At 37.8% G+C, this 23497-nt stretch overlaps 3 protein-coding genes across 4 annotated transcripts in view; 1 reads left to right on the top strand and 2 right to left on the bottom strand.

Annotated features, from left to right (window-relative positions):
* The first annotated feature begins 1453 nt into the window (after positions 1-1453).
* LOC112158668 (matrix metalloproteinase-19) lies at positions 1454-4915 on the top strand. Its single transcript, XM_024292128.2, has 9 exons — positions 1454-2153; positions 2521-2609; positions 2685-2815; positions 2884-3096; positions 3168-3413; positions 3495-3596; positions 3703-3867; positions 3995-4122; positions 4189-4915. Exons 1-9 carry the CDS (start codon positions 2073-2075, stop codon positions 4426-4428), a joined length of 1395 nt encoding a protein of 464 aa, XP_024147896.1. The 5' UTR covers positions 1454-2072; the 3' UTR covers positions 4429-4915.
* Positions 4916-5059: 144 nt separating this feature from the next.
* On the bottom strand, positions 5060-12087 carry LOC112158670 (transmembrane protein 198). 2 transcript variants are annotated; one of them, XM_024292129.2, is made up of 5 exons: positions 11796-12087; positions 9141-9453; positions 6093-6668; positions 5900-6024; positions 5060-5814 (listed from the first exon to the last, which is right to left on the bottom strand). In XM_024292129.2, the coding sequence occupies exons 2-5, from the start codon at positions 9292-9294 to the stop codon at positions 5665-5667; spliced, it is 1005 nt and encodes a 334-aa protein (XP_024147897.1). In that variant the 5' UTR covers positions 9295-9453; positions 11796-12087; the 3' UTR covers positions 5060-5664. The 2 variants fall into 2 exon arrangements, with proteins under 2 accessions (XP_024147897.1, XP_036068732.1); XM_036212839.1 differs by lacking the exon at positions 11796-12087 and having other exon boundaries at positions 9141-11458.
* A 7883-nt stretch (positions 12088-19970) lies between these two features.
* Positions 19971-23497, bottom strand: part of LOC112159382 (thyrotropin-releasing hormone receptor) — a 5183-nt gene continuing 1656 nt past the window's right edge. The window contains exons 2-3 of the mRNA XM_024293423.2: positions 21520-22347; positions 19971-20605 (exon numbers count right to left, since the gene is read on the bottom strand). Coding sequence (XP_024149191.1) covers positions 20213-20605; positions 21520-22296 — 1170 coding nt within the window. The 5' untranslated portion in view covers positions 22297-22347 and the 3' untranslated portion in view covers positions 19971-20212. The remainder of the gene's footprint in view (positions 20606-21519; positions 22348-23497) is intronic.

Here is a 23497-nt window from a genome sequence, read left to right as displayed (position 1 = left end):
TGTTTATTTAAGAGTACAATTATCTCAACTCAAATACTTTTTAATGAGAAATTAGCATCCTTATTATTGATACATTTTACCCCTTTTTTTCTTTTTAGGAAATTAGTCAAAGAAAAAGATGTGAGCTAACAATACTAAATTATTCCCAAAAATATAATAAAAGAGTTAACTATACATTTCCACAGTCATAACAGATAATCATGGCAAAAATACAAACCATGGCAACAGATATTTCCACTTGTATCAGAAAAGTGGAAAGTGGCTGGATGATTTTGTAGGTTTTTTTTAGTTTCCTTCAACTCACTGGACTGAAATGTCCCTGGATGGTTTGAAAACACAAAATCTTAGACCTTTTATCAAGACTGACTTCCTGTGCTGGTGGAAATTTGGGTCAGGCAGAAGAAAACCACTTCCTCATGGACTGATCCAAACTCAGCAGGAATTGGAAAAAATAATAGAAAAAACAAGGAGTGACTTCTTACCATTTAAACAGTCACAACTATGAGTGAAAAAGAAAAGCAAAAAAAAAAAACTAAACTAAAGTTTTGTACTTCCAACTTTAAATAACTCCAATTAATTTATTTTAGACACATTAAAATCTGACAAAAGAAAAAAAAAACCTTTTTACCACATTAGGAAAAAAAAATCCTGAGTCTAAAATAACAACATGGGTTTTATTCTCCATTTTCAACAGTTTTTTCAGCAGAATATAAAATAAAATGCAGAAATGTGAAAAATACTGCCCACATAACACATTACTTTACATTTCAAAAACACAAATTTCAGACCTTAAACGCTTTCATAGTTTGAATAGGCTATTCTATTATGATTCATGTCTTTTTGGATTAGGAGATTTACCTTTTAAAAAAAAAATTGAAAAAAAGAGAGAAACTTTGGTGTTCTGTTGTGTACCAATTTCAAATATTAGTTTTTAAGATAATTAAATGTATTAAAGAAAGCAGCAAACTAGAACACGATTTTCAGTGTTAATTCCAAATTATTGCTGTATTCCTGTTGCTCTTAGGACCCATTGCACTAAAAATTGTGTTTTTAATATTTTCTTAAGACTTTTTTCATGATGGAAGACATTTATAAAGAAAATTAAGCTTAAAATCACATTTTGAAGTATTTCTTTAATACATTTGTTGCGGATCAGAAGCAGCTAAAAAAAGTTGTTGGTAAATCTTTTCTATTATTTTCAAGTAAAGCAAACCAATAAGTTGTAAATGAATAAATAAAAGTTACAAAACAGACGCCCTCCAGTGGATGGAACTAGTCTACTGAGTTCATCATCTTTAAGTTGAACCCATTAAAAGACACGAGCTGAGTGTCTGATTCCATCTTTATGAGGCTGTAGGAGTGAGGGAAGGGAGCCGCCCCCCTGTACCCTCTCCAGAATGATTTGTTGCATTGAAACGCCTGTATGGAGGCGTTGTCGGGTTTTTTTGTGTGGGTTCATGCAGTACATTAAAAACAACATAATTAACTACTGTTGTCCCGTGGAGGCTATGCGGTTACTTGTTTGCTTCCCAGAGTGGAAACAATAAAACGAAGAATGTTAAGAATAAACTGCAACGTTAACAAATGTAAATCAAAAGGAAGCTGAGATATTTCAAGTAGCACATCTGAACAACAACCAAAAAGACCAAAAAAGAGGCTTAAAATTACAGCCTAAAAAGCCCTTTCTTCTCCTTTTTAGTTCAAATTTAAGTCCTAATCAATGTACATCCTTTAAAGTTATTTTTATTCATTCTAAAGTTGGTCTGCCGGTTTAGAAGTTTGGGGGGGTTTTTTTTAGTCCACATATCACATTCCACAACAGCGTTATTTATGTGGTTTTTGAGGCATGGCCTTAAATACTTACTATAAAAACTGAACCCTTAAACCAAGAAACCAGCTTCAGTGCAGACGTGTTTGGTTTATTACACAAAGGATGGACTCACCAACGCCTGCAAACACAGAAGACCGGCTTATCAGAATCCGATAGGAAGAGAGTATGCCAGCTAACTGTGCTGGATTTTAGATTTTTAATCTTTCGAATTTTGGAAAAGGAGCCTGATTTGAGAGTGAAGATGGAGATAATGGCGCTTCTTATTTTGGTGACAACAGGATCATCAGTCGCCCTGAGCAGCAGGAGCTCCACAAAAGCAGTGGTAAGGAAAGAAAACAAATTTGAAGAGAAATGTGTGAATTAGGACAATTTTATAGAGACATTTCTATATTTTTTATGACAAGATTTCATATCTCTTTCAATTTTTAGAAAATATTGGTTATAGTCATCAATAAGTTTGATGGAAACTAAACTGTGGAACGTATTTTGTTGTATTTTATGGTGGTTATGATGTTTGGACATGGATAGTTAATGACATTTCTGGATCACTCCTTATTTTTAACACTTTGAGATGTTTTAGTGAGATGAAGCTGTGGGATTAAACTTATTTATTCTGTATAAGCTTTAACCTTAAAATTGTGATAGAAAGAAGTAATCTCAGCCTTCCTTACATTGATTTCTTCCCTCAGGAGTATCTGCAAAAGTTTGGGTACCTGCACACCCCTCTAGACAGTAAAGACGTGAACTATCCACCTGAGAAAATAGCTGAAGCTCTGAGGTAGCACACTTAATCTGTTGTCAAAGCTTTTTTTATGTTTTATTAATACTTTTCTTGAATTAAATTTTAAACCAGAGTCTTTCAGAAAGTGACCAACATGCAGATATCAGGAAACCTGGATTCAGCCACCTTGGCAATGATGAACAGAGCTCGGTGTGGCCTAGAAGATCCATTCATTGACAACTCCCTCAGTTACAGAGTCATGGGTGGGTGTCTTTGCGTTCTAGCGTTGTATCTTCACTGAAACGTGTAAACTTAAGATCTTTTCGGGCAGGTTACTGGCGCAAGAAGACGCTGACGTACCGCATTTACAACTACACTCCTCACTTGGGTCTGGAAAAGACCCGTCTGGCCATCCAGAGTGCTTTCAAGTTATGGAGCGAGGTGTCACCTTTGAGGTTCATGGAGCTTCAGCAAGGTCGACCCGACATCAAGATCTCCTTCCACAGAAAAGACAAGTCGTGCCCCGTGCCGTTTGATGGCCGAGGTAGGAGAAGAACCGGGAGTGAAATTTAGACCAAAAGTGAGCGTCTAATATTAAAGTTGCTCTGTCCTCAGGCCGTGTCTTAGCCCACGCTGATGCCCCAGAGTCCGGCATCGTGCACTTTGATGCGGATGAACTGTGGACGGAGGGGAAGAGCCAAGGCTTCAGCTTGAGGATTGTGGCGGCTCATGAGATCGGCCATGCTCTGGGCCTTGCCCACTCTCAGTACTACAGCGCACTGATGGGACCCATATACAGCGGATACCGCTCCGACTTCAAGCTGCATCCAGATGACATCCAAGGGATTCAGTCCCTATATGGTAATGCTAGGATATTAGTACAGGGGATATGACTTCTCTTTGAAGCACTTTTCATGCAGCTGAAGAACGGTTTCCTTTCAGGAAAGCCAAAGAAGATCCTGACATCTGGAACTCCCTACCAGCCAATGCCAGCAGGAGTTAGGCCTGATCCTTGCGAGGCCTCTATAGATGCGGTCATGTTGGGTATAACAGCACAGATGCTTTCAGGAAGCTGAAAAATACCAGTTTTTGTGTTTTCCTCATAAAATATTGAACGTTTTCCCTCCTCCACTGGAATGTGTGTCTGCAGGTCCATCCAAAAGGACATATGTGTTCAGCGGGCAGTACGTGTGGACGGTATCCAGCTCCAGCTATAGCTCTCCCACTGTAATTTCTGCACTGTGGAGGGAGCTGCCAGGCAGCCTGGATGCAGCTGTTCACTCTCAGCGGACTGGAAAATCCTACTTTCTGAAAGGTAGATCCGTTTTGCAGTTGCTGACACGAATCCAGCTGACAAACACTTGATTGATGCGTTTACACAGTTTAGTATTTTTGTATTCCACTGTTAGGAGTATTTATTCTCTGCATGTGTCCTCTCACAGGAGAAAAAGTGTGGAGATACACAGACTTTAAACTTGACAGCGGCTTCCCGAGATTTTTGACCAACATACCTGGAAATATCGACTCAGCTTTTTACTTCCCTAAAGACAAAAGACTTGTATTTTTCAAAGTAAGAGACAAAAAATATATTTTTATTAAATATTAAGCTTCTAGTAAAAAACGTGTTTCTCTTTAGGGTTCTGGATACTGGCAGTGGGATGAAATCGGTTCAACCAACCTCAACTCATTCCCGAAACCTATAAGCCATCTCTTCCACGGAGTACCCAGCAGCACCGAAGCTGCTGTGGCATGGACTGACGGCCATCTGTATCTGTTCAAAGGCAGACAGCACTGGCGCGTGAACCTGCAGCGGCAGACGGTGGACAAAGACTATCCTCAAGACACGGCCTCACACTGGATGCAGTGTGACGACTGAGCCACCAGAGGCCACCAGGGACTTACTAGATCTGGGGGGAAAAATGCTTCCTTTAGGAGGCTTGAAGCTTTCACAGTTGTCACTTTTGATCAAATTTAGTTAACAGAATTTAGTGCTGTCACCGCTCCACACTTCAGGGTCAATCAAGAGAACTTGACAGCATCAAACATGTGACTAATATGTTGTTATTCTTGGTGGTTCTGCTTACTTTGTTATATAAACTGGGTGTATTCTTGATCCTTGCGGAAAAATGTCTGCAAATAGAGTCATTTTGAGTGCTTTGCTTTAGGTTAAAAGACCTGAACAGGTGAAAACAGGGAAGCTGGAGAGTCTTTAAAGGATGAGGATTAGCTGCTGAGAAAGTCAGGAACATCGGCGTAAACAGATCTGCAGACTGATTCAGGCGGATTAGATCAGTCAGCTGGGTGATCCAGGAATACGCACATTTTTTTCTCTGTTTATTGTTATGGAATCATGAAAAGAACAAGTATAAAATCATTATAACTTCCTCGTGCATTTTCCTTTTTTCCTCTTGCTTTCATTTTGTATTTAGAAAACCTCACTAGATACAGAAAATACAGATTTACTTATCGCACATATGTCAAGATGAGCAACACAGAAGAAATTGTGCTCTTGTCAACTTGCCTTTATTTTCAACCAAATCTTTGAATCTGAACTCATTGAATCTGTTTATGAGCAAAATAAAACTTTTTTACCTCTAGAAATGAACCTGCAAATGCTTTGTACTTTCAGAATAAAACTTGTTTTATCTTTAGGTAAATGACATTTTACAGTACTTTTTTTTAAAGATAATCTGGTTGAAATGTTCTGTCATGACAATTCTGACTGTATATGAAGATTAAAGAGTAAAAACTCATGCTTTTATGAAAATTGAATTGTACTATAAATGTGCTGGCTCCTTTATACCAAACAAATGTAAATGCGTTTAATCCCTGAGAGTATCCAGTAACATATAAGGTATTCCTCAGGATGGGAGACATTTAATAAAAACACATTTTTCAGAGTGTAGTCAAGGAAACCAGTCTAAAAATAAGTTTGTTATAAACTGAACACATAATTGTGCAAAAATGCAGTTAATGACCGATTTTACTTGATTTTTTCTTCATGTAACTCTTTGCAAAGAGATCTTCTAGCAAATTCAAAATACTGGGTGAAAAAGTCTCAAAAGTTCAAAGAAGGCTGCTTGGATCCTTGCAGTTCACAGTAATTTGATGCTCAGACTGAGAAGACGGGTGAAGCAGCTGTCAGAGGCACCATGGAGCCCGTGTCAAAGTCAAAGTCAATGAGAGTGTGTGCGATGGTGCTGACGCTGCTGGTGGAGGAGCCCGTTCCCATCTGACGCTCCTGCAGGCTCTGGAGGTAACTCTGGAGGACAGAGATGACCGTCTGTATTCAAAACTCAAACCAAAAATGGACCAAAAGGATCAAAATGTTAGATATAAGGACTCACCGGAGCCAGGACGTCCCCTGTGTAGCGCTTCAGCACTGGAGGCCTGCGGCGGCGGTACGGCCGAGGTCTTCCCGATTCTCTGTATTTGCTCCTCTTGCTGTGTTTCTTCTGTTTTCTTCGTGCCGCTGAAAGACACCCAAAAATGAAGTTTCTGTTGTTTTCAAAACATTTTGATTAAACGACTGAAACTCACTTCCTTTGTGGGACACTCCTTTTGCTGTCAACCACCATTGCACCATCACACCTAAGAGACTCAGAACTGGACTGATCCCAGTGATGGCCCAGTTGTACCAGCAGAGCGGACGTGGGGCGGCTTGACAGAACATCTCATACACCTGATCCGGCAGCATGAACGTCCCGACCACGTAGTCCACACACAGCATGACAACTGTGGCTCCCACCACAGATGTGTAGATGATGCCGAACAGTTTCTGCCACTGCACCATGAACAAGGCAGTCGGGATGGAAGCGGACAGGACGACGGTGAGAGGCACCCACACCGGCGGGAAGCTGTGGAACTGAGCGATGACCACCAGGATGGACAGGGAGAGGAGGCTCCCCAGCTGCAGGCCGCTGAGGAGGAGTCCGAGCGTGGACACCAGCATGGTCACCAGGCCGCACAGCACCCCCACACCCAGCCCGATGCTGGCCTTCGCCACCTCCCCCAGCTGGGGGTTTAATCCGGGCTCAATGTAATAGACGAGGAGCACAGCTGCCGAGCCAAACATAAAGCCCGAGAGGAACATGACCATCTTGAAGCATCTGTATCCTGAGAAGTGTGAGAACAACAAAGTTAGTTTATGATCGGCTTTCAAACAGTTTGTGGTTTTTGTCTTTCAGGAGTTTTGTTCTAAAAGTATTGTCTTTCATGAAACATTTAAAGCACAATTATCTGCACTCATTACGTTTTCTTCTGATGTCCCTGTCCTATTATCTGGATTGGGTATACTTTACCAATGACAGAGCATGGTTTAACATTTCTGAGCATCACATTTACTTTATTTCCACAACAATTAGACTGTAAAGATGTGACAAAATGAGAAAAAAGTGAACATTTAACCATAGTTTTTCTAATATTTGATACAAGACACAAATGTTTTCTTTAGAACTTGATTTTTCTTTTGTTTTTGGTGCTACAAAGTTTCTATTAGACTACCTTAGCTTGTTGTCAGTGACTAATGTGCAGATCAACATAGAGATTCAAAGTTTGCAACCTTTCTGACGTTGGCTGTGTGCTGAAATCATCAAAAAGTACATTTAACTACAATATAATAATCAGGGCTGGGTATCAACAGTAATATCCAGAATCGATTCAATTCACCAAAACCTGGAACGATTCAATTCCAATTTTTTTTCGATTCTTTCGATCCACTCAATTTAAAGTGATTCAATTCAGTTTTGAGTTCACACGATTTACATATTTGTTTAAAAATATGCTAATAATCTATATTATACACAACCTTTCACGACAAATAGTTACTTAAAAAATGTTTCTTGAGAAGAGTTTGTAACATTCATGCCTGTGAGTTTATAACGATGTTCAATTTGTCAGTAATGTATGTTTAGGTCAACCGAGTGTTAGCGTTAGCCGTCCTATGGAAAAACCTATTATATGTTAGCATCAAGCTAGCGAACTCTAGCTTTATGCTTTATATTGAACTCTACTTTTATTGATCAACTGTTGATCTTTTAAGCTTAGATTGATTCAAATCAATTAATTTATTTTTTCAACCCAGCCCAAATAATTAAAGTCCCATATGTGTATCTATTGTAAAAGCGTTAATTATTATTATGCCCCCCACCCCCACCCCACCCCCACACACACAAAATTGTATTGTTTTCTAGGACAAAGTTTCTACAAAGCAGTAGTTCATTGGAAATTCACCTCTAAGCTAATACCAAAAACACAGAAACTTTAAGAAAGAAAAGGGGTCTGTTAATAAATTGTGATGTTTTAGGTTAGTCAATGAGCCCAAAATGTTTTCCTGCTTTCAACAGTTCCAGACATAACTCATAAAAGCCCTCAAGAGCGTCACCACTGATAACTTCTGTCCAATCACACACCCCCTCCATCACTGCCTCTGTCTGTTTATAAGACCTGACAATGGGATATTGTTTCAGTTGTGTAGGAAACTGCTTTAGTAAAGACTTGTTAAGGTTTTTATCCTGAAGACTTTGAGTTCTCATGCTTGTTTTCAGCTTTGAACTAAATCCATGCTGAACACAAGCTGTCATGGAGGTTTCATTTCACCAACAAGCATACTTATTTCCGCTATAAAGATTTGCATGTTTGGCTGACCTGGCTCCAGTTATTTTACTTTTCAAACAGGAGCTTCATTTGTCACCTCAGACTCCCAAAGATAGAGAAATGAGAGCAATAGACTTTCTGTCCAGGATGCTTCCTGCTCCCCTGAATCATCACAGTCATAGATCACATCATAAGGAGTGTAACAACATATTAATTGTAGTGCAGGAACTGTGGAAGGGGTTGAGATGGCAGATAACCAGCTGTTCAGAGCAAAATATGATTTGCTGATTTTTTAAAAATGCATTAAGTGGCTTCAAAGAAAATTAAAAAAAAAAAACTAAACAAGCATTCATTTGATCCAGGTCAGATTGGTTAGCCTCTGTTTTTCTGCGTTTGGGTTTGACCAATCACTCAGCAGTTGTTAGGCCAGATGTGCTGGTCACAAATTTCTCTTGGAGTTTTGCCTGACAGCCATGAAGCATGAAGATGTATTAAAGTCAATGCTTCCGCCTTCACTTATTTTTCTCGTCCCAGACAGATTATTCCCTCCTGTGTGTTTTGGTTTAACATTCTTCACATAATTTCCATTTTTTGTCAAAATTCCACTCAAGATTTGAGTGTTACATATATTTTGGGAAATTTCTGAGTTTGTCTCAACATATTTCATCAGGAAAAATTCCTTAAAATACATAATTTTGTGTTTGGAAAACACATCCCGTCTGAAGCAACATGAGAGGCTGTCAGCTATGAAACTATGACATCAGTTCCCAGCTCCCAGTAGCAGGTGGTGTTTCAAACATGCTGTCGAATGAAGACACAACCCGCCTGCCACTTCCAGCTTTCAGCTTATCTACACTAAACTCTTGGCAGCCCGCAGACACCTGCCACCGAGGATTTAAGCCATTAGGTGACTCAATAAACACTAAAAGCAGTTGGTGCAGTTAGGTGTTAAAGAAGTGATTTCTGGCATCCAGCAGGACTGTTCATACGTACCAAAGAAGCAATAGATGAGGCCGAATGAAAGGCAAAAGGAGGAGACAATAGATGGGAGGACGTCATGTTGTATATTAATCCCAGAGGTGCAGATGTCCAATTCCGTTAAGCCAGCTCCTGGCTCCTCAGCCACATAAAATGAAGTGACTGCCATCTCACAGGATTATTGCTTCTTTTGCTGTGCAGGTGATTTGCTCATGAAGCCTGCTTTGTTTATTGGAGGAGAAACACTGGAACATCCCTCATGAGAGGACCAGGGAAAGAGGAAGCTCCCGAGCCAGAAGTATGCGCTGAAATGTTTCCTGTTTTGCACCTGGAAAGAGAAAAGACAGCTTTTGAAAGACTAAAAAAGACAATTAAGTTGCTTTGTTTGCTAAGATTACTGGTAACATTTTTCTCCTGAACAAGTGTTATTAGAATTGACATTTAGCAGGAAACATGACAGGATACAAACAGTTCTCATTTGTAATTTTCCTGCTCAGGAACATCAAAAGGAAATTCAGGATCCCTCCAAATGTCTCTTTTGTTTCCAGAACAGGATGCAGATGAGGAAGCAACCTGGTGACTCAACATCATTGGCATCCAGACAAAACGTTAAAAAACAGGTTGTATTATTATGTGTTTACTGAAAAAAAAATAAAAGAAAAGAAAACCAAGTTGAGAGCGCAATAAAAAGTTTTAAAATTGAAGTTCTTAGACATTTTTCTAGAGACAACAAACCATATGGAAGGGGCAATTGACTGTATTTATAAGGTTTTCTGTTGCCTCACTTAAGTAGATTTCCTATTTGACCTGTAAATTTACATGTTTTCAGTTTGAACCGGTAAGTTTATTGAATAAAATATAAAAATTGAATTTAGAAAAACAAGAATTTAATCTAAAAGAAATAGAAAAAAAACATAAAAGGATTAAAAATAAAAGAATCAGTGGTAAGCTAAATAAACTTTTTATCTTGACGGAATTTAAAATGCTTATCTGCATATAGACATGAACTACATTTGCATCCAGACCTTATCTTAGATCAGGGGTGTCAGCGGCCGCATTCAACCCTTCTGATCTTAAGTGGGCCGGACCAGTGAGATAAAAGCAAAATAACCTATGATCAACTCTGTAGCTTTGTTTTTGTTTAGTTTTTGGAATTAGTTTATTTCTTGATCTCTTGTTATACGGGTATTTCTTTGCCTTTGCTTCTCCTAGTGGTAGAATTTGGTATTGCGGTCATTTCTTTAAATAACCAGAACTCGCCAGAGGAATGGGCTAAAAACATGATTTTTCAACATGCTTATATAATTTTCTCTTAGTAGTAGTAGTTTAGTAGTAGTAGTTTATTTATTTGACAGGGACAATGTGCAAAAACATTAAAGATGCTTTACACCAGATTATAGCTGAAGCTAGTTTCCATCTGTAGTCCCCAAACAAGTATAAATCAATACAATACAAACTTCAATATAAATGTAAACAATCATTCAATACCCACTCACACATTAAACTTTTCCACAAACAGCTGATTACATAATAAAATGTTACAATCAAATCTAACAAAAGCCATATCATTGCTTGCATTCAAAAGGTAAGCAGTCATTCAAGTACTCACTCCTACTTTAAACACATCAATTTTTGACTGGTTACACAATAATACAAAAATAAAAAATAAAAATAATAAAAATAAAAATACAATAAAATTATACAATAAAATCTAGTTAAAACGATATCACTGTTTAAAGACCAAAGGTAGGTAGTCAAGTACACACTCTTAATTTGAACATTACAAATCTTGACTGGTTACACAATAAGAATAAATAAAATTATACAATAAATTTTGCTCAGACCACATTGTGTTATTAACAATCCCTAATGTTGACACTGCTGCTTGTCCAACAGTAATTCCTTAAGATTACGCGAAAAATTGTTAATTTCTGGTGAAAGCTTCAAACTCTGTGGAAGTTTGTTCCACAGTTCTTCATGACTGGGCCGTAATAAACCATTTGGCGGGTCGGTTTTGGCCCCTGGGGCGGATGCATGACATGCCTGTATTTGGTGATAGGAGTACAGGACAGGACAAGTTATAAAAAATCGATTTAAAATGTTGACAAGACGATATTTAATTAATTATTTATAAGCAAATGTAGTGTTTAGCGTTTTGATAATTGACTACAATACATTTTCCCATTCTATTAACATGAAAGGCGCGTTAATATTCAGGTAGAGGTTTTTTTTTTAATAACTATCTTTAAAAATTTGTTCTGCTACAGTCCTGTGATAAATATGTATCATGAGACACGTATTGCGATACGTATCATTCCGTCAGACATTTGCCAACACATATCTCTGTTTACCTGCAGCATGTGCTTCTGTTAGGACATTTTAAGCTGTTCAGGTGGATCCCATAGTCAGCAAATGGTATTAGAGGAGCTTTAGGAGACTGATTCTCCTGAGAACTCGATATTCTCTCTGTGTAAGTGAGTTGAACAACCCAGCTTTCTTAGATTTAAGATTTAAAATTGTAGAGAAATAGGGAGAAAAACAATACACTTTCTGTAAAGAAATGGAATTTCTCTAATTTCCCTTTGCAGCTGAAACTGGTTTAAAATACAAACACCTTAAAAGCACCTTTACAAATAAGTTTGCAATGAAGGAAGAATATTTGCGGCCTACCTCCAGCGATTCATATTTCCAAAAGACAAAGTCAAACTTCACAAATATGCATAAATTCTCATGAACACAGCAGCAGGGAGTCAGGAGTTGGGGAGGATCTTCAGTGGACAGTGTGGTTCCTCTCTGAGAGCTGTGCGTGAGTGTCCCACACACCGAGGCTTTCATCCGCGGCTGTAAACAGCTGACGCCTGGGAGAGAGGCCATCTGCCCCCAGCGTCAGCCGAGTCCAAGGCCGAGTCAGCTGAGTTTAACTCTCCCTACACCTATGACCTTGCTGAAGCTGCTGTCACTTTTTTTAGCCTAATTTCGTTTAGATTAAAGTAACAGGATACTGTTTGGAACTGATAATCTCATTTTCAAGCTTGGGTTTACCGTCTGAGGTTCGAAGTGGACTTTTTCTCCATTTAATAAACCAGTTAAAGTGTTCTGTTTATAATAAATAAACATGGCAAAAATAGAAAAAGTGTGTGCTAAAATCCCAACCATATATAAAACAACATTTTTGATTTGACTCTTTAATTACAGCCAGCATAAAACTGACGAATAAAAAAAGCTTTATTTTTGTTGCGTCTTTGCATTTTGCAACTTTTTGAAGAAAAAGATGCAATTTCTTACAACTAATCTAACTCTAGATCAAAAAATGTTAATGTTAGATATACATTTGACATTTTTCACAAATGTTTTAAAATTTTCATGAACTGAATTGAAAAATTATTATACATCAGTATCTTTTTAATTGTTTTTTGTAGCATTTTTCCTAGAACATTTTTGGATTTATTTAGCTTTTTTGGGTACATTTCTTGATTTTTTCCCCTATTAAAAACTAGCTCATGAATTCCATAAAGCTGACATTGTTAAGAAAACAGGGGTGAGAGGATGTGGGCAGGAAATGAAGTTTTATGATGCTTAACAACCTTTTAAATTGCTCAAAGGAAGGGATTTGTTCAGTGTGCTGACTTAAGCATTTGAGCCTCTGTGAAGCTGATTTTACTGCAGGATGAAATCCTGGAGTCAGAAGGGAGACATCGTGTCATTCTCTATATCTGTACATTCCTATGTGTTTGTGCATCAGCTGTGTGACCTACTGTATACCCACCGGCACCGCAGAGATCAGCTCATGCTTCAAAGAGAAGATCATGATCTTAAATGATTGTTTGTGTGTCCTTATAATCATAAGAAAACAGAGCTATGATGGAGGATGAGCACAGTTGTGCCCTTATGGATGAATCCAAGGTGTTGTAGGGAGTTAGGTGAAGCTTAATAAAGAAATAAGGTAATGAAATTTACTTAATTTCTAGATATGCCGGGTTGTTACATCACTCTACATGCCATTATCAATCAGGCTGTCACATTGAACCAATAGCTAAATCACATCTCAGCCAATCACAGTCATATTATTGTCTTTAAACTCATGGTTGCCTCTCTGCATTCAGACAGTTTGGCCACTTTTCTAGACAATTTTCTTCCCTCCTGTTCTTCACCCGGATGTTCTGGTGGTTTATGCTTGTATATGTGATGTAGGCTCTCTCTGCTCCATTCTTATGCATCCACCTGCATGTCCATGTCGTCTTTGTTTTCCTATTCTGAGTTGGCATCTGCAAAGCTGCACAGCTGTTTAGCTCCAATATTGCTCGCCATTTTTGTTGCATCAGTAATGTTAGGTTTGGGTTTGTGAGGTTTTTAAGATAGCAGGAGAGAGTGTAAACTAATGGATGATGGGAATTAAGGAGAGGCTTACTCTATGCCAACATTCTCACCCACAACTCAAATGTGAATTTCTGATGAACGGATGCCGCTCTGGAGAAATTACATCCCAGAAAATGACTTTTTTTTTTTTTTGCTAAAAGCAGCATAGTTAAATTTAACTGGGAAAAAAATGGACCAAAAGATGATCGGCATGGAACTTAAAGAGTAACCAAACAGCCGAAATTTGAAAATCCAGTCAAAGGGGTGGGGCTGATGTGAGACTTCTGAAATGACGTGGGACTTAAATGGTTTGACCAATCATTAAATTCAACTGTAATACTTCATTTCAGCCTAAAGGGGGCAGCACACAGACGGAGTTTGACTATATTTTCAAGAATTAAACAAGTTTATTTTAATTTGTCAAAAATTTGGCAATGACTAACAGACGGTACTTTTAAAGAGCTGTTTATATAAGTCAACAACCAAAAAAAGTGGATTTAGGGTTTGGTTACCCTTTAAATAAAAAAATACAATAAAGGAAACAATAATGGTAGTGGAACTTTCTTTCATTCATTCATTCTTTTTTTTTTTTTTTTTTTTTGAATGGGAGTGGAACTTTTTCTATACATTTATCTTAAGTTTTCAACTCGGGGGCCCCCAAATGTTGGGGCCCCCAGGCATTTGCCCACCTCTGCCTAATGGTAACCCTGCCCCATGAGTAGACCCATAAAATGAAATCAGCTCAGCAGGAGACTCACGGCTCAAACATCACATATCAAACCAAGGAAATAAAAGTGATACTGGCAGCCTGTGCAATCATATTGTATACAGTTAAGCTGCAGGGAAACCGAGATGAGATCAAATGACGTTGTCTGGCAGAATTAAGTTCCACTTGACATGAGAGGGATGTAGCTGGTACAAGCTCTCTGTTTGTCTGTCATCACAGATAAAAAGATATTCTACTTTTTAAAAACCGAGCTGTCAAAGAAAAGGAAAAACCATCAAAGCTGAAGGTAGAGGGCTTATTTGATCCATTTTTAGATGTTTAATCTCAACTTTCTGTAAGTTATTTTGTCAACCCTTTACAAGATACTTTTTTTGCCTGTGCTGTTTCCTTTTTCAGCTTATTAGGAACTTCTTGGCAAAACACAAAATATAATTTCTGATGGTATTGGAAACTGATTAATAAAGCAATCATTCATGGATGTTATGAATGTGAATTTGTATGAAGTTATTGTTGCTCTGCCTGAAGTATAGGCTTGATTGATTCATGTGAAACTCTCATTTCAGATACTTTATGACATGTGTGATTGCAGAACAGGAATATTGATTGGAGTGACTACAGTCATGTTTGCAAATCAGCCGCCTAATTGGTTAAAGAGTCATTAAGCAGACAACGTATTGATTTTTTGAACAAAAAAAATGCCCCAACAAAAAGTAAATATAGTGAAATCCATGAAGAGTTTTTATTATTCTCAGAAACTTTTTTATGTTTGAGGCTGAAGAAACAGGACGGTTTTGTTGAGACCTGGTGAGACATTTAGTCAGATTTGATAACCTTCTCAATGAATGCATGACCTTCTCCATAGAAGACTGCTGCATGCATAACAAAAATATCCCACAAAACTCCCATGGTCCTCCTTCCACATTATGCAGCAGGCTGATATAAAACACTCATGCATACTTGAATTTAATCAAGCATTATTGAGTGCTTCCATTCAGGATTTAGACCCTGGTTTTTCTGAACATCTCAGCACAATGTCGCATTCTTTTTAAAGTGTATCGAGAGCTCTTTAAGGAGTACAAATACAACATTTGAGACAAAGGTATTGATTTTAAACATAACACACAATGACGCTTCAAAAGTTCAAAGTACGTCACAGTGATAACAGCTAATCAATGGAGTAATATTTGCCTTTGCTGTGCAGATCGAGGATCAACGTTCTGCACATCCGCTGAAGCATTCGTTCACATATGTTTTATTACACGTTTGAAGCTGAAACGCACATTTTTAGTACAACTGCAACACAGAAAAGTCAACTATTTTTAAGAACAGGCGATTATTGGTGACGTCATAAAATTTGAGACACTAATTTTCCATAGCTCTCAGTATGGAGGGATAAATGAAATGGGAGGGAGAAGGGAAGAATTCGGATTGGGCCTAAGTCTTCAGGAGAGATAACAACAAATATAAAGGCATTGGTTCGGAAGATAACGTTTTTGGAGAGTTTAAGGGTGTATTCAGACTGGACACATCTGGTCCGTGTAGTGAGCCAGAGTTCGTTTTTCCTGATATAATCTGCGCCATGCAGCCCAGGGCCAGGGCTGATGATGAGTACATTTTTAAAGAAATCTTACTGAATAATTTCCTTTTAACTGAACTCTCTGAAAGAGTGACTCACTACACAGAGAGCCAGGCATTTATGATGTATTAGTCTAACTAATAAAGGTTTAAGAGCAACCACAAGGGAGATGCTGGGAAAAAAATATTTTATTGGCCAAATCTAAAATATGTGTGCCATGTCTGTATTTGACCCATTGACACCTGTTGGTCTAAATATGCTTTAAATTTTATGCTTAATTTAGCAACAACTTGAAAGAAAAAACACAAGTGAATAGTTTTTCATAACTGGAAATAAATTCAGAGATCAATTCTGATAGTCACATTTAATTGAATTCTGATTAATACATTTTAAGATTATGTTGCTTCTGAAAAAATATGGAGTGCCACTATATAAAAGAGAGAAAAATATATAGTGGGACCATTATATAATGCTGCTCATTATATGACAAGAGTTGAGTCATGGAGCTGTCATCACAGGTGTGAAATACAGAACACGTCTCACAATTCAGCAGCCTTCCAGCCTCAAACTACAATCATTGTGTTGTTAGTCTTAGCAGGGTTCTGTCATACTTTTAATTCTGTTCAGGTGTCTCTGGTAAAAAAATCCATCAAAAAATTGTATGTTTTCAATTTTGTACAAGTGTTCTCCTAATAAGCTTTTACTTTTGATAGTCATTTAAATTGTAGTTCCAGGTTGAGCATCCTTTTTAAATATTTCTCTGATATGCTCATAAATTCAACCCAAAAAAGCTTCAACTGTCTTAATTTGTTATGAAATGGCCTTGCTGTGTTTATATTTCCTTAAATCTTTAAATATCAAAGCTTTTGTGAAGAATTGGTCCTGAGCTTCTTCCTCACATTAACCGTTGAGAGCACTCGTGAATAAAAAGCTTTTCCTGTATGATACATTCAGAAAAAGAGCTATTAATTCAAGGCTATTGCAGTAAAACCCCTGGACTGTCTCTGAGTCATGATAAAATCAGCTATAGGTAATTTCAGTGAAGAAGCTTTTAGAGGGGATTTGGGGATAAATAGTGCAAATAAATGGAGAAAGAAATCATAAAAGAGCTCTTCTCTAGTGTCTAATGGGCTTCCTGAGTCCACAGAACAACTCTTGCTGTCTTTGATCATTTGTGTTGAGTGCTCTTGTCTGATGAGCGGATGGATTATTTATTCAGTCGGAGGAGCGGCAGATTGTAGGCGTATCTTGGTGAAGACATATCTTAGAAATTGGTACATCTTTATTCAAAGTACCAATTCATTTCTTGTACAGCAAAAATTAAATATGCATGTTTTACTAAACAAATTCTACTGTATATGCCTTTATCTAGAAATCTCTCTTTTTAAGCCAAAAATTGCTAATTATTTTATTCTTTAATGACACTGGAAAATACTTTCAGCTAACTCTTTTTTTTTTTTTCATTTGTTAACATATATTCTTAATAGATAACAGATCAGTTGAAAAGAAACATCATTACAGTAACAAGCATAGATGATGGGTCATTGACCAGACTGATGTCTATAGAAACTTTTACAGCTGGCCAGTACAGCCAAGTCAAGCAGGACTCTACAGATCCAGAAGGTCAAAAGAATTAACAACAAAAAATCACCAGAGCGTGGGAAAAAGCCAGCCTCAGTATAAAACTAGAAGAATTACCAGAAATGACAAAAGACAGTGGGTCTTTAAGGAGAAGACATCTTCTTAAAGATCCACTCTGGTGAAAGTTATTGGTTTTGGTGTTTTTAACATATTTTGTGGCGTTTTTCTCACACTTACGGAGATACATACAGACACTTAAGCTCAAAATTGTATTTCTGAGTATTTATTTGATCAAATTCTTACTATTCAGGAGCAAATGGAAAATCTTGTGCATGTATGTCTCTGTTTTCCTAGTTTGAACAGGCATCTGGCTCAAAACTCCACGGCTGTATAGATAGATGGATGATGGGAAGTGGTGGTGGGCTTGCTACCAAAAAAAAAAAAAAATCAATCAGTTTTGGGTTTTTTATTCACTGGAATATTTTCTGAAAATATTTTTTTTTTCTTAAATGACACTCCGAGACTTCTTATATTCCACCACCAAGTCTCCTTATCTTTCTTCCTCGTTCCAGATGAGACACCAAGAATATTCCTGCCCCTCTCCTTCATCATATAAGTTGTAGCTCTCCAGTTGGTTTGGGTCTTGTTTCAAGTGTCTTTATTCTGATTTCTGTTGGGTTTCTGAGCTTTTTAACTGATGGAGCCCTCCCTTTCTGTGGTTCACTTTGGCTCTATCACAGCAACATTCACTCAGTCATTTATGTTTGTTTCTAACTAGCTGCTGATCTTGGTTTTTTTCTAGTTTAAGCTCTGTTAATTTGGGGATTCCTTGCAGACGTTTTGTGTTACGTTTTCGGAGTTTGCCCACATGGTGGTGGTGACTTTTTGTAATAAAGTTCGTAGAACCTACCTTCTGGCTTTCGTTGAGTTTCTTCTTGATTCGTCCTGTTGGTCTTCTCATAACCCTGGGACAACCTCTTGATCTTTCTAAACCTGTTTCAGCTACTTTCATAAATCCAGAACTCTTCTTTTCTCAACTTCTACCACTTGATCCTCTGCTCTGCTCTTGTCCTCCTCATCTTCCTCACCACCAGAGTCCTTCAGCACACTACCATTGTATGCTAACTAGCAACCTTCTCCACAACCTCTTTAAGATTACACAAGATGTACTTAACTTTTGTGCTCCTCCTGCTACTCTTTTGTTTTCCACAATACTCCTCTCTTTTTTACATAAAAAAGTATACTTTCACTTTTACAACAAACCTAACCTGCAGGAGGAACTTAAATAAAATCGGTAGAAGGTCCAAAAGATTAAATAACAAAAAAACAAACACACAAAAAAAAGGGGGGAGTTCATGGAGAACCCAAGAGTGAGGTGCAGCTGATTCAGGTGACCAGAAGTAAGTAGTGCAAGGACAAAAAAAGTAAAACGGACTCCAACCCTTAAGGACTAGATTCAGATGTGAGACACCAGCTTAGATTTATTTTATCAACCATGAAAAGAGAAGCATGAAAGGCAGGATTTCTTTCATGTTTTTTACTATGTTCAGAGCTCAATGGTCACATAAAAAATGATGCACGTGGAGAAGAATTAGCTCAGTGTCTGTGGGTAGATGTGGCTTTATATGAAGCTTTTAACAAGTCGACAAAAGAGCTGTAATGAATGCAGGACATACACCATTTGTCATTCACTAACAGTGTTCTGTAAGTAAAAGCCATGCACGCAGTACGTACAGAGCAATGTAAAGTTTGAATAACTCTTTTCATAAATTATTAACACATGCAGTTCAAAAAAGTGGGTCTTCGACTGTGAGGTTTCCCACTGGCCTGTTCTGTCTGGATGTTGGTCTTTATATTTTATATACATGGAAAGATGAAGTCTGAGCTTACAGTGTTTGAACTTGAGGAACTGAAGCCTCAACGCATGAATGAAAATCGTGTTTTTGATGATTTTAACATTTTCTTCTAGCATTTTTTTGTGATGGAGGACACATATAAAAGAATATAGGATTAAAACTGGATTTCTGAGTATTTCTTTAAACAAATCGTGTTGGATCAGGAGCAGATGAAAACCAGCGGTTTGAAAACCTCGGGTTTGTGATCCAACAACTGACATGGTCAGAGCCGCTTCTCTTCCACATTGAGAGGAGCCAGTTCAGGTGGCTCGGGCATCTGGTCCGAAGGCCTCCTGGAGCATGGAAAGCTCAATAGATGATCACAGGTAGTAGTACAACTGGACTTTCTTATGTTCTCTGTTGTGTTTTAGTTGAATTTAAATAAATCATACGTATTGAAAAGGGTTCAAATGGAGACTGTACAGAGTGTGTCACTAGTCCAATTAAAAATTGTAGTTCGTTTGAGTGCATAAGACACTCCAGCATGAATGTGTGAAAAACACAAGTGCTCTCAGGAGACACGGGAACACCAATAATATTAAAGGATGTGTTGCACATGAGGAGGCTCTTGTAAAACTAGTTATCATAAATTGTGAACATGATCTTTGAAACGCTGAACAAGAACATGCATGTGAACAGATGTTTGGCTTGTCTTCTGTATTTTATTGTTTAAAAGACACAAAAACTGGAGTTATAAATGTCTGATAAAATAAGATTCATCTGTTTTATTGAAACACACGTTTTATCTTTATTTACAGAATAATTACAACAACAATGAAAAAGAACCATGTCTAATTCCACACACAAAATTACAGGCATTTATCATAAAGAACATGTGACGATATCATTAAGCATAATTCGGAAATTAGAGGAATTTACACCAAAAATGAGAGATTTAGATCTATAATTTCCCGTTAACACACATTGTCCTGATAATTCTTGCAAAATCTCTTCAAGAAACTTTGAGAGTGCCTTTGTCATCATCTGTGGCATTGAATCGGTTTGCGAACTGGCCACCGACGTCCTCCTGCTCCGTGACTGGCTCGTTGCTCCCGTGTGACAGATTCTTCATCACGCTGCAGTAGATCGGCGCGTTGTACTCCGCCCCACCGCGTTGGCAGCTGCATTTACAGAGCTTCCTGAACGCAACGCGAAACTTCTGAGACATGAGGTTGTAAATGATGGGGTTGATGGCGCTGTTGGTGTAGATGCACATCCGGCAGAAAAGGATGAACCAGGTGTCGTGGTATGGTGGGTCGATGACGGAGTTGATGACCACCAGCGTTCGGTAGGGCATCCACAGCAGGGCAAAGAGGACAACCACCACAACCAGCATCTTGGTTATCTTGGAAGACAGAGAAGTATACGTCGTAACACAGAAACCCCATAAAATAAGAAAAAAATACAAGTTTTGGCAAAAAATGCATTTATATATACATTTTTTGTTTTGTACTTGAAAAGTTGCTAATGTTGGGCATATTTCACATGATAAATACTGTATAAGTCAGCAGGCTAACCAAAATATAGGGGGGACTGTAGTTTTTGTGAGCAACACTAACTGAAAACTGTTCATAGATTCTGAAATATATTTTGATTCATGTTGTTTTGCTACTTTTATTCTCTTTTGTCAAGTACTTAAAACATAGACCTGCTTTGATCCAGTTCCTTTTGAAAGTACAACTTCCCAGTTAAAGATGAGATGGAACATTTGGAGAATCTTTGTTTTACTCCACTCTCAAAAGCTCAGTGTGAATACCACAAAAATGTAACAGTTTTTGAACTCCCAACTGAACCAAGACTGGCAGCTTATCTTTGTGTAAAATTAGTCAGGTGGTTTACTAATTTTAGGGATCCTTAATAACCTAAATCTATGATTGTAGGGTATAAATATGTTATTTTAAATCCTGAACTGGATGTTATAAGGAAAATGGTAAGGTCGAACCAGGGTGGGACATTTGCTTCCTCCCACTCCCTTTCAAGCAATCTACTGATCTGATTGATTATGCAACATGTGTCTATTTTATGTACCTGATTGCTTGAAATAAACTATTTAATTCATTCATTCTTTAAGAATACTGGCTATTCATGTTTATGTTTTGTCTCTTTTTTTTCCAATTTTCCTTAAATGGACCAGTTATATTATATGTAGGGCTCAATAGCTTGGTAATAATTTCTTAAGTCATAGTCAAATTGCTATAACTTGGTTTTAGAAATATATATCTTAAACAAAGAAGACATATTATGTAGTTTTCTAAATACCTGTTTCCTTGCAGTGATGGCCCCTTTATTGGCACTACTGGTACTGTTGTAGTGACCCTGGTGGACGGATCCTCCTCCTGCTCGGTCGCTCAGGTGTGATGGCAGCGGGCTGATGAACAGAATCCTTGCAATGAGCCCATACAGCACAGTGGCGACAATGAGAGGCACTACGTAAAAAACCGTGAAGTCCAGGAAGTAGATGGGCATGTACAGGCTCCTGGAGACTCTGTAGCCGCAGTTGACCACCACCCCGTTAGCGTAGGCCGTTTCATCAATGTCCACCAAGAAGAACCACATGGTGCAGTACAGCGAGGTGAAGATCCAGACTCCAGCTATGATCCTCTTGGCCCGAGAAACCGTGCATATAAACTGAGCCTTTATGGAGTGACAGATAGCAATGTAGCGCTCGATGGTGAAGGCTGTGATGGAGCAGGATGACACGTTGATGCCGAGGTACTGAAGATACGTTATAAACAGGCATCCCGAGTAGCCGTATATCCAGCAGGCTACAACATTGGAGATGTTGGGCAGGCCTGCAGCTAGGAGCACAATCAGGTCTGCCACTGCTAAGCTGACCAGGTAACAGTTGGTTGGAGTCACCATGTGTTTGGTGCGCAGCACCACGAGCACGACCATCACATTCCCTGCAATGCCGACGCCACAAATGAGCAACGTCAAAAATATTGTCACAACTTGCTCTTCTAGAGATTTCATGGGCATTTCTGGTAGATTTACAACTCCAGTCACATCCTGAAAAACTGTTGTGTTGTTCTCCATCTTGTTTGGGATGAAGGAGTAAGAATCTGTCAACCTTTGGGACGAGAAAACCTTTAAAAATAAAAAAGAAGAGATTGATCTGTTAAAAAAGCAAGACTGATGCATTGACAGTTAATTTTTGATGCCTAATAAGCAGTAAAAACGGATTAAAGCGGGGTATTCTTAGTCCTTCAAAATGTCCTCTCCCACACACAACACTCATGCAGACACACAAAAATAAACTTGTATACATTTGGCTCTGAGGATGTAGAGCCACCTGAAAACAAGACCGCTGTTCTTCATGTCAGCCAAAAGACATCTCAGGTTTAATCAAATCAAAATCACATGACCTCATGACGTTTAATAAAAATCGTTGAACACAAAACAAGGCTTGATGTGGCATTTTAGACAGAAAAACATTTGCAGAGAGACATGTACACAGTTCAAAAGTTGTAAAATAAACATAATCATAATTAAAAAACAAGAAGTTCTGTTAGACTGTAGGGAAACACTACAGTTTAAATTACATAAAAATAAATAAACTGACTTCACCTGTAAATGTAAAATCCAGTAAAAATACTATAAATGCAACATGAAAAAGTATTATTATTCAACTGATCCTTATTAAAACATTTATCAGATATTACGACAGAGTATTAGAACCAGTTTACAGGCTTTTTTTTATTTCTAAATTACAGGAAAAAAGACTTAACTGTTAAATTCAGACTTTCGTAAATTTACGAGATTAAAAGTCATAAATTATGAGATTAAAAATAGTAAATTTACAAGATTTAAACTTGTAAATTCAGAGGAAAAAAGTGATCAGCTCAACACTTCAGTGTAAGATATATATAGCTAAGAAAATAAGAAAAGTAAAGCTTTAAAAAGTTTTAAAATTAAAAAAAATGAAAAATTATACGAATTGTAACCATATTTAAATTGAATTCAAAGTTAAAAACATAGGTCTTTAAAAATGTGATAAAATCTTGCTTATTATAAAAAGGTTTATGTGCCCTTTTATAAAAATGAGAATGTATTTTATGCAGGGGCGGAGCTACGGGTGGGCAACAGGGGCATTTGGGACCCCCCAGGAAATAGCTTTGACTTTTCAATTGTGCTGGAGTCAAAATTAGTATAATTATTGTCAAAGTATGAAAAATCATCAATAAAAGCTTTTTTATGCACTTCAGTAATAAAAAAATGTAAATGAAATTTTGAAATG

Source organism: Oryzias melastigma, linkage group LG7, assembly GCF_002922805.2.
Source record: "Oryzias melastigma strain HK-1 linkage group LG7, ASM292280v2, whole genome shotgun sequence".
Classification (NCBI taxonomy): Eukaryota; Metazoa; Chordata; class Actinopteri; order Beloniformes; family Adrianichthyidae; genus Oryzias; species Oryzias melastigma.
The sequence above is the reverse complement of the archived record's forward strand: the minus strand, read 5'-3'. Positions and strand labels throughout refer to the sequence as shown.

Excerpts from the sequence above, each read along its gene's own strand:
- LOC112158668 (XM_024292128.2), top strand. The coding sequence starts at position 2,073 with ATGGAGATAATGGCGCTTCTTATTTTGGTGACAACAGGATCATCAGTC. Across the intron at positions 2,816-2,883 it reads CCTCAGTTACAGAGTCATGG|GTTACTGGCGCAAGAAGACG; the intron begins GTGGGTGTCTTT and ends CTTTTCGGGCAG. Across the intron at positions 3,414-3,494 it reads AGGGATTCAGTCCCTATATG|GAAAGCCAAAGAAGATCCTG; the intron begins GTAATGCTAGGA and ends GTTTCCTTTCAG.
- LOC112158670 (XM_024292129.2), bottom strand. The coding sequence starts at position 9,294 with ATGGCAGTCACTTCATTTTATGTGGCTGAGGAGCCAGGAGCTGGCTTA. Across the intron at positions 6,025-6,092 it reads AGGAGTGTCCCACAAAGGAA|CGGCACGAAGAAAACAGAAG; the intron begins GTGAGTTTCAGT and ends GGTGTCTTTCAG. Across the intron at positions 5,815-5,899 it reads CAGGGGACGTCCTGGCTCCG|AGTTACCTCCAGAGCCTGCA; the intron begins GTGAGTCCTTAT and ends TCTGTCCTCCAG.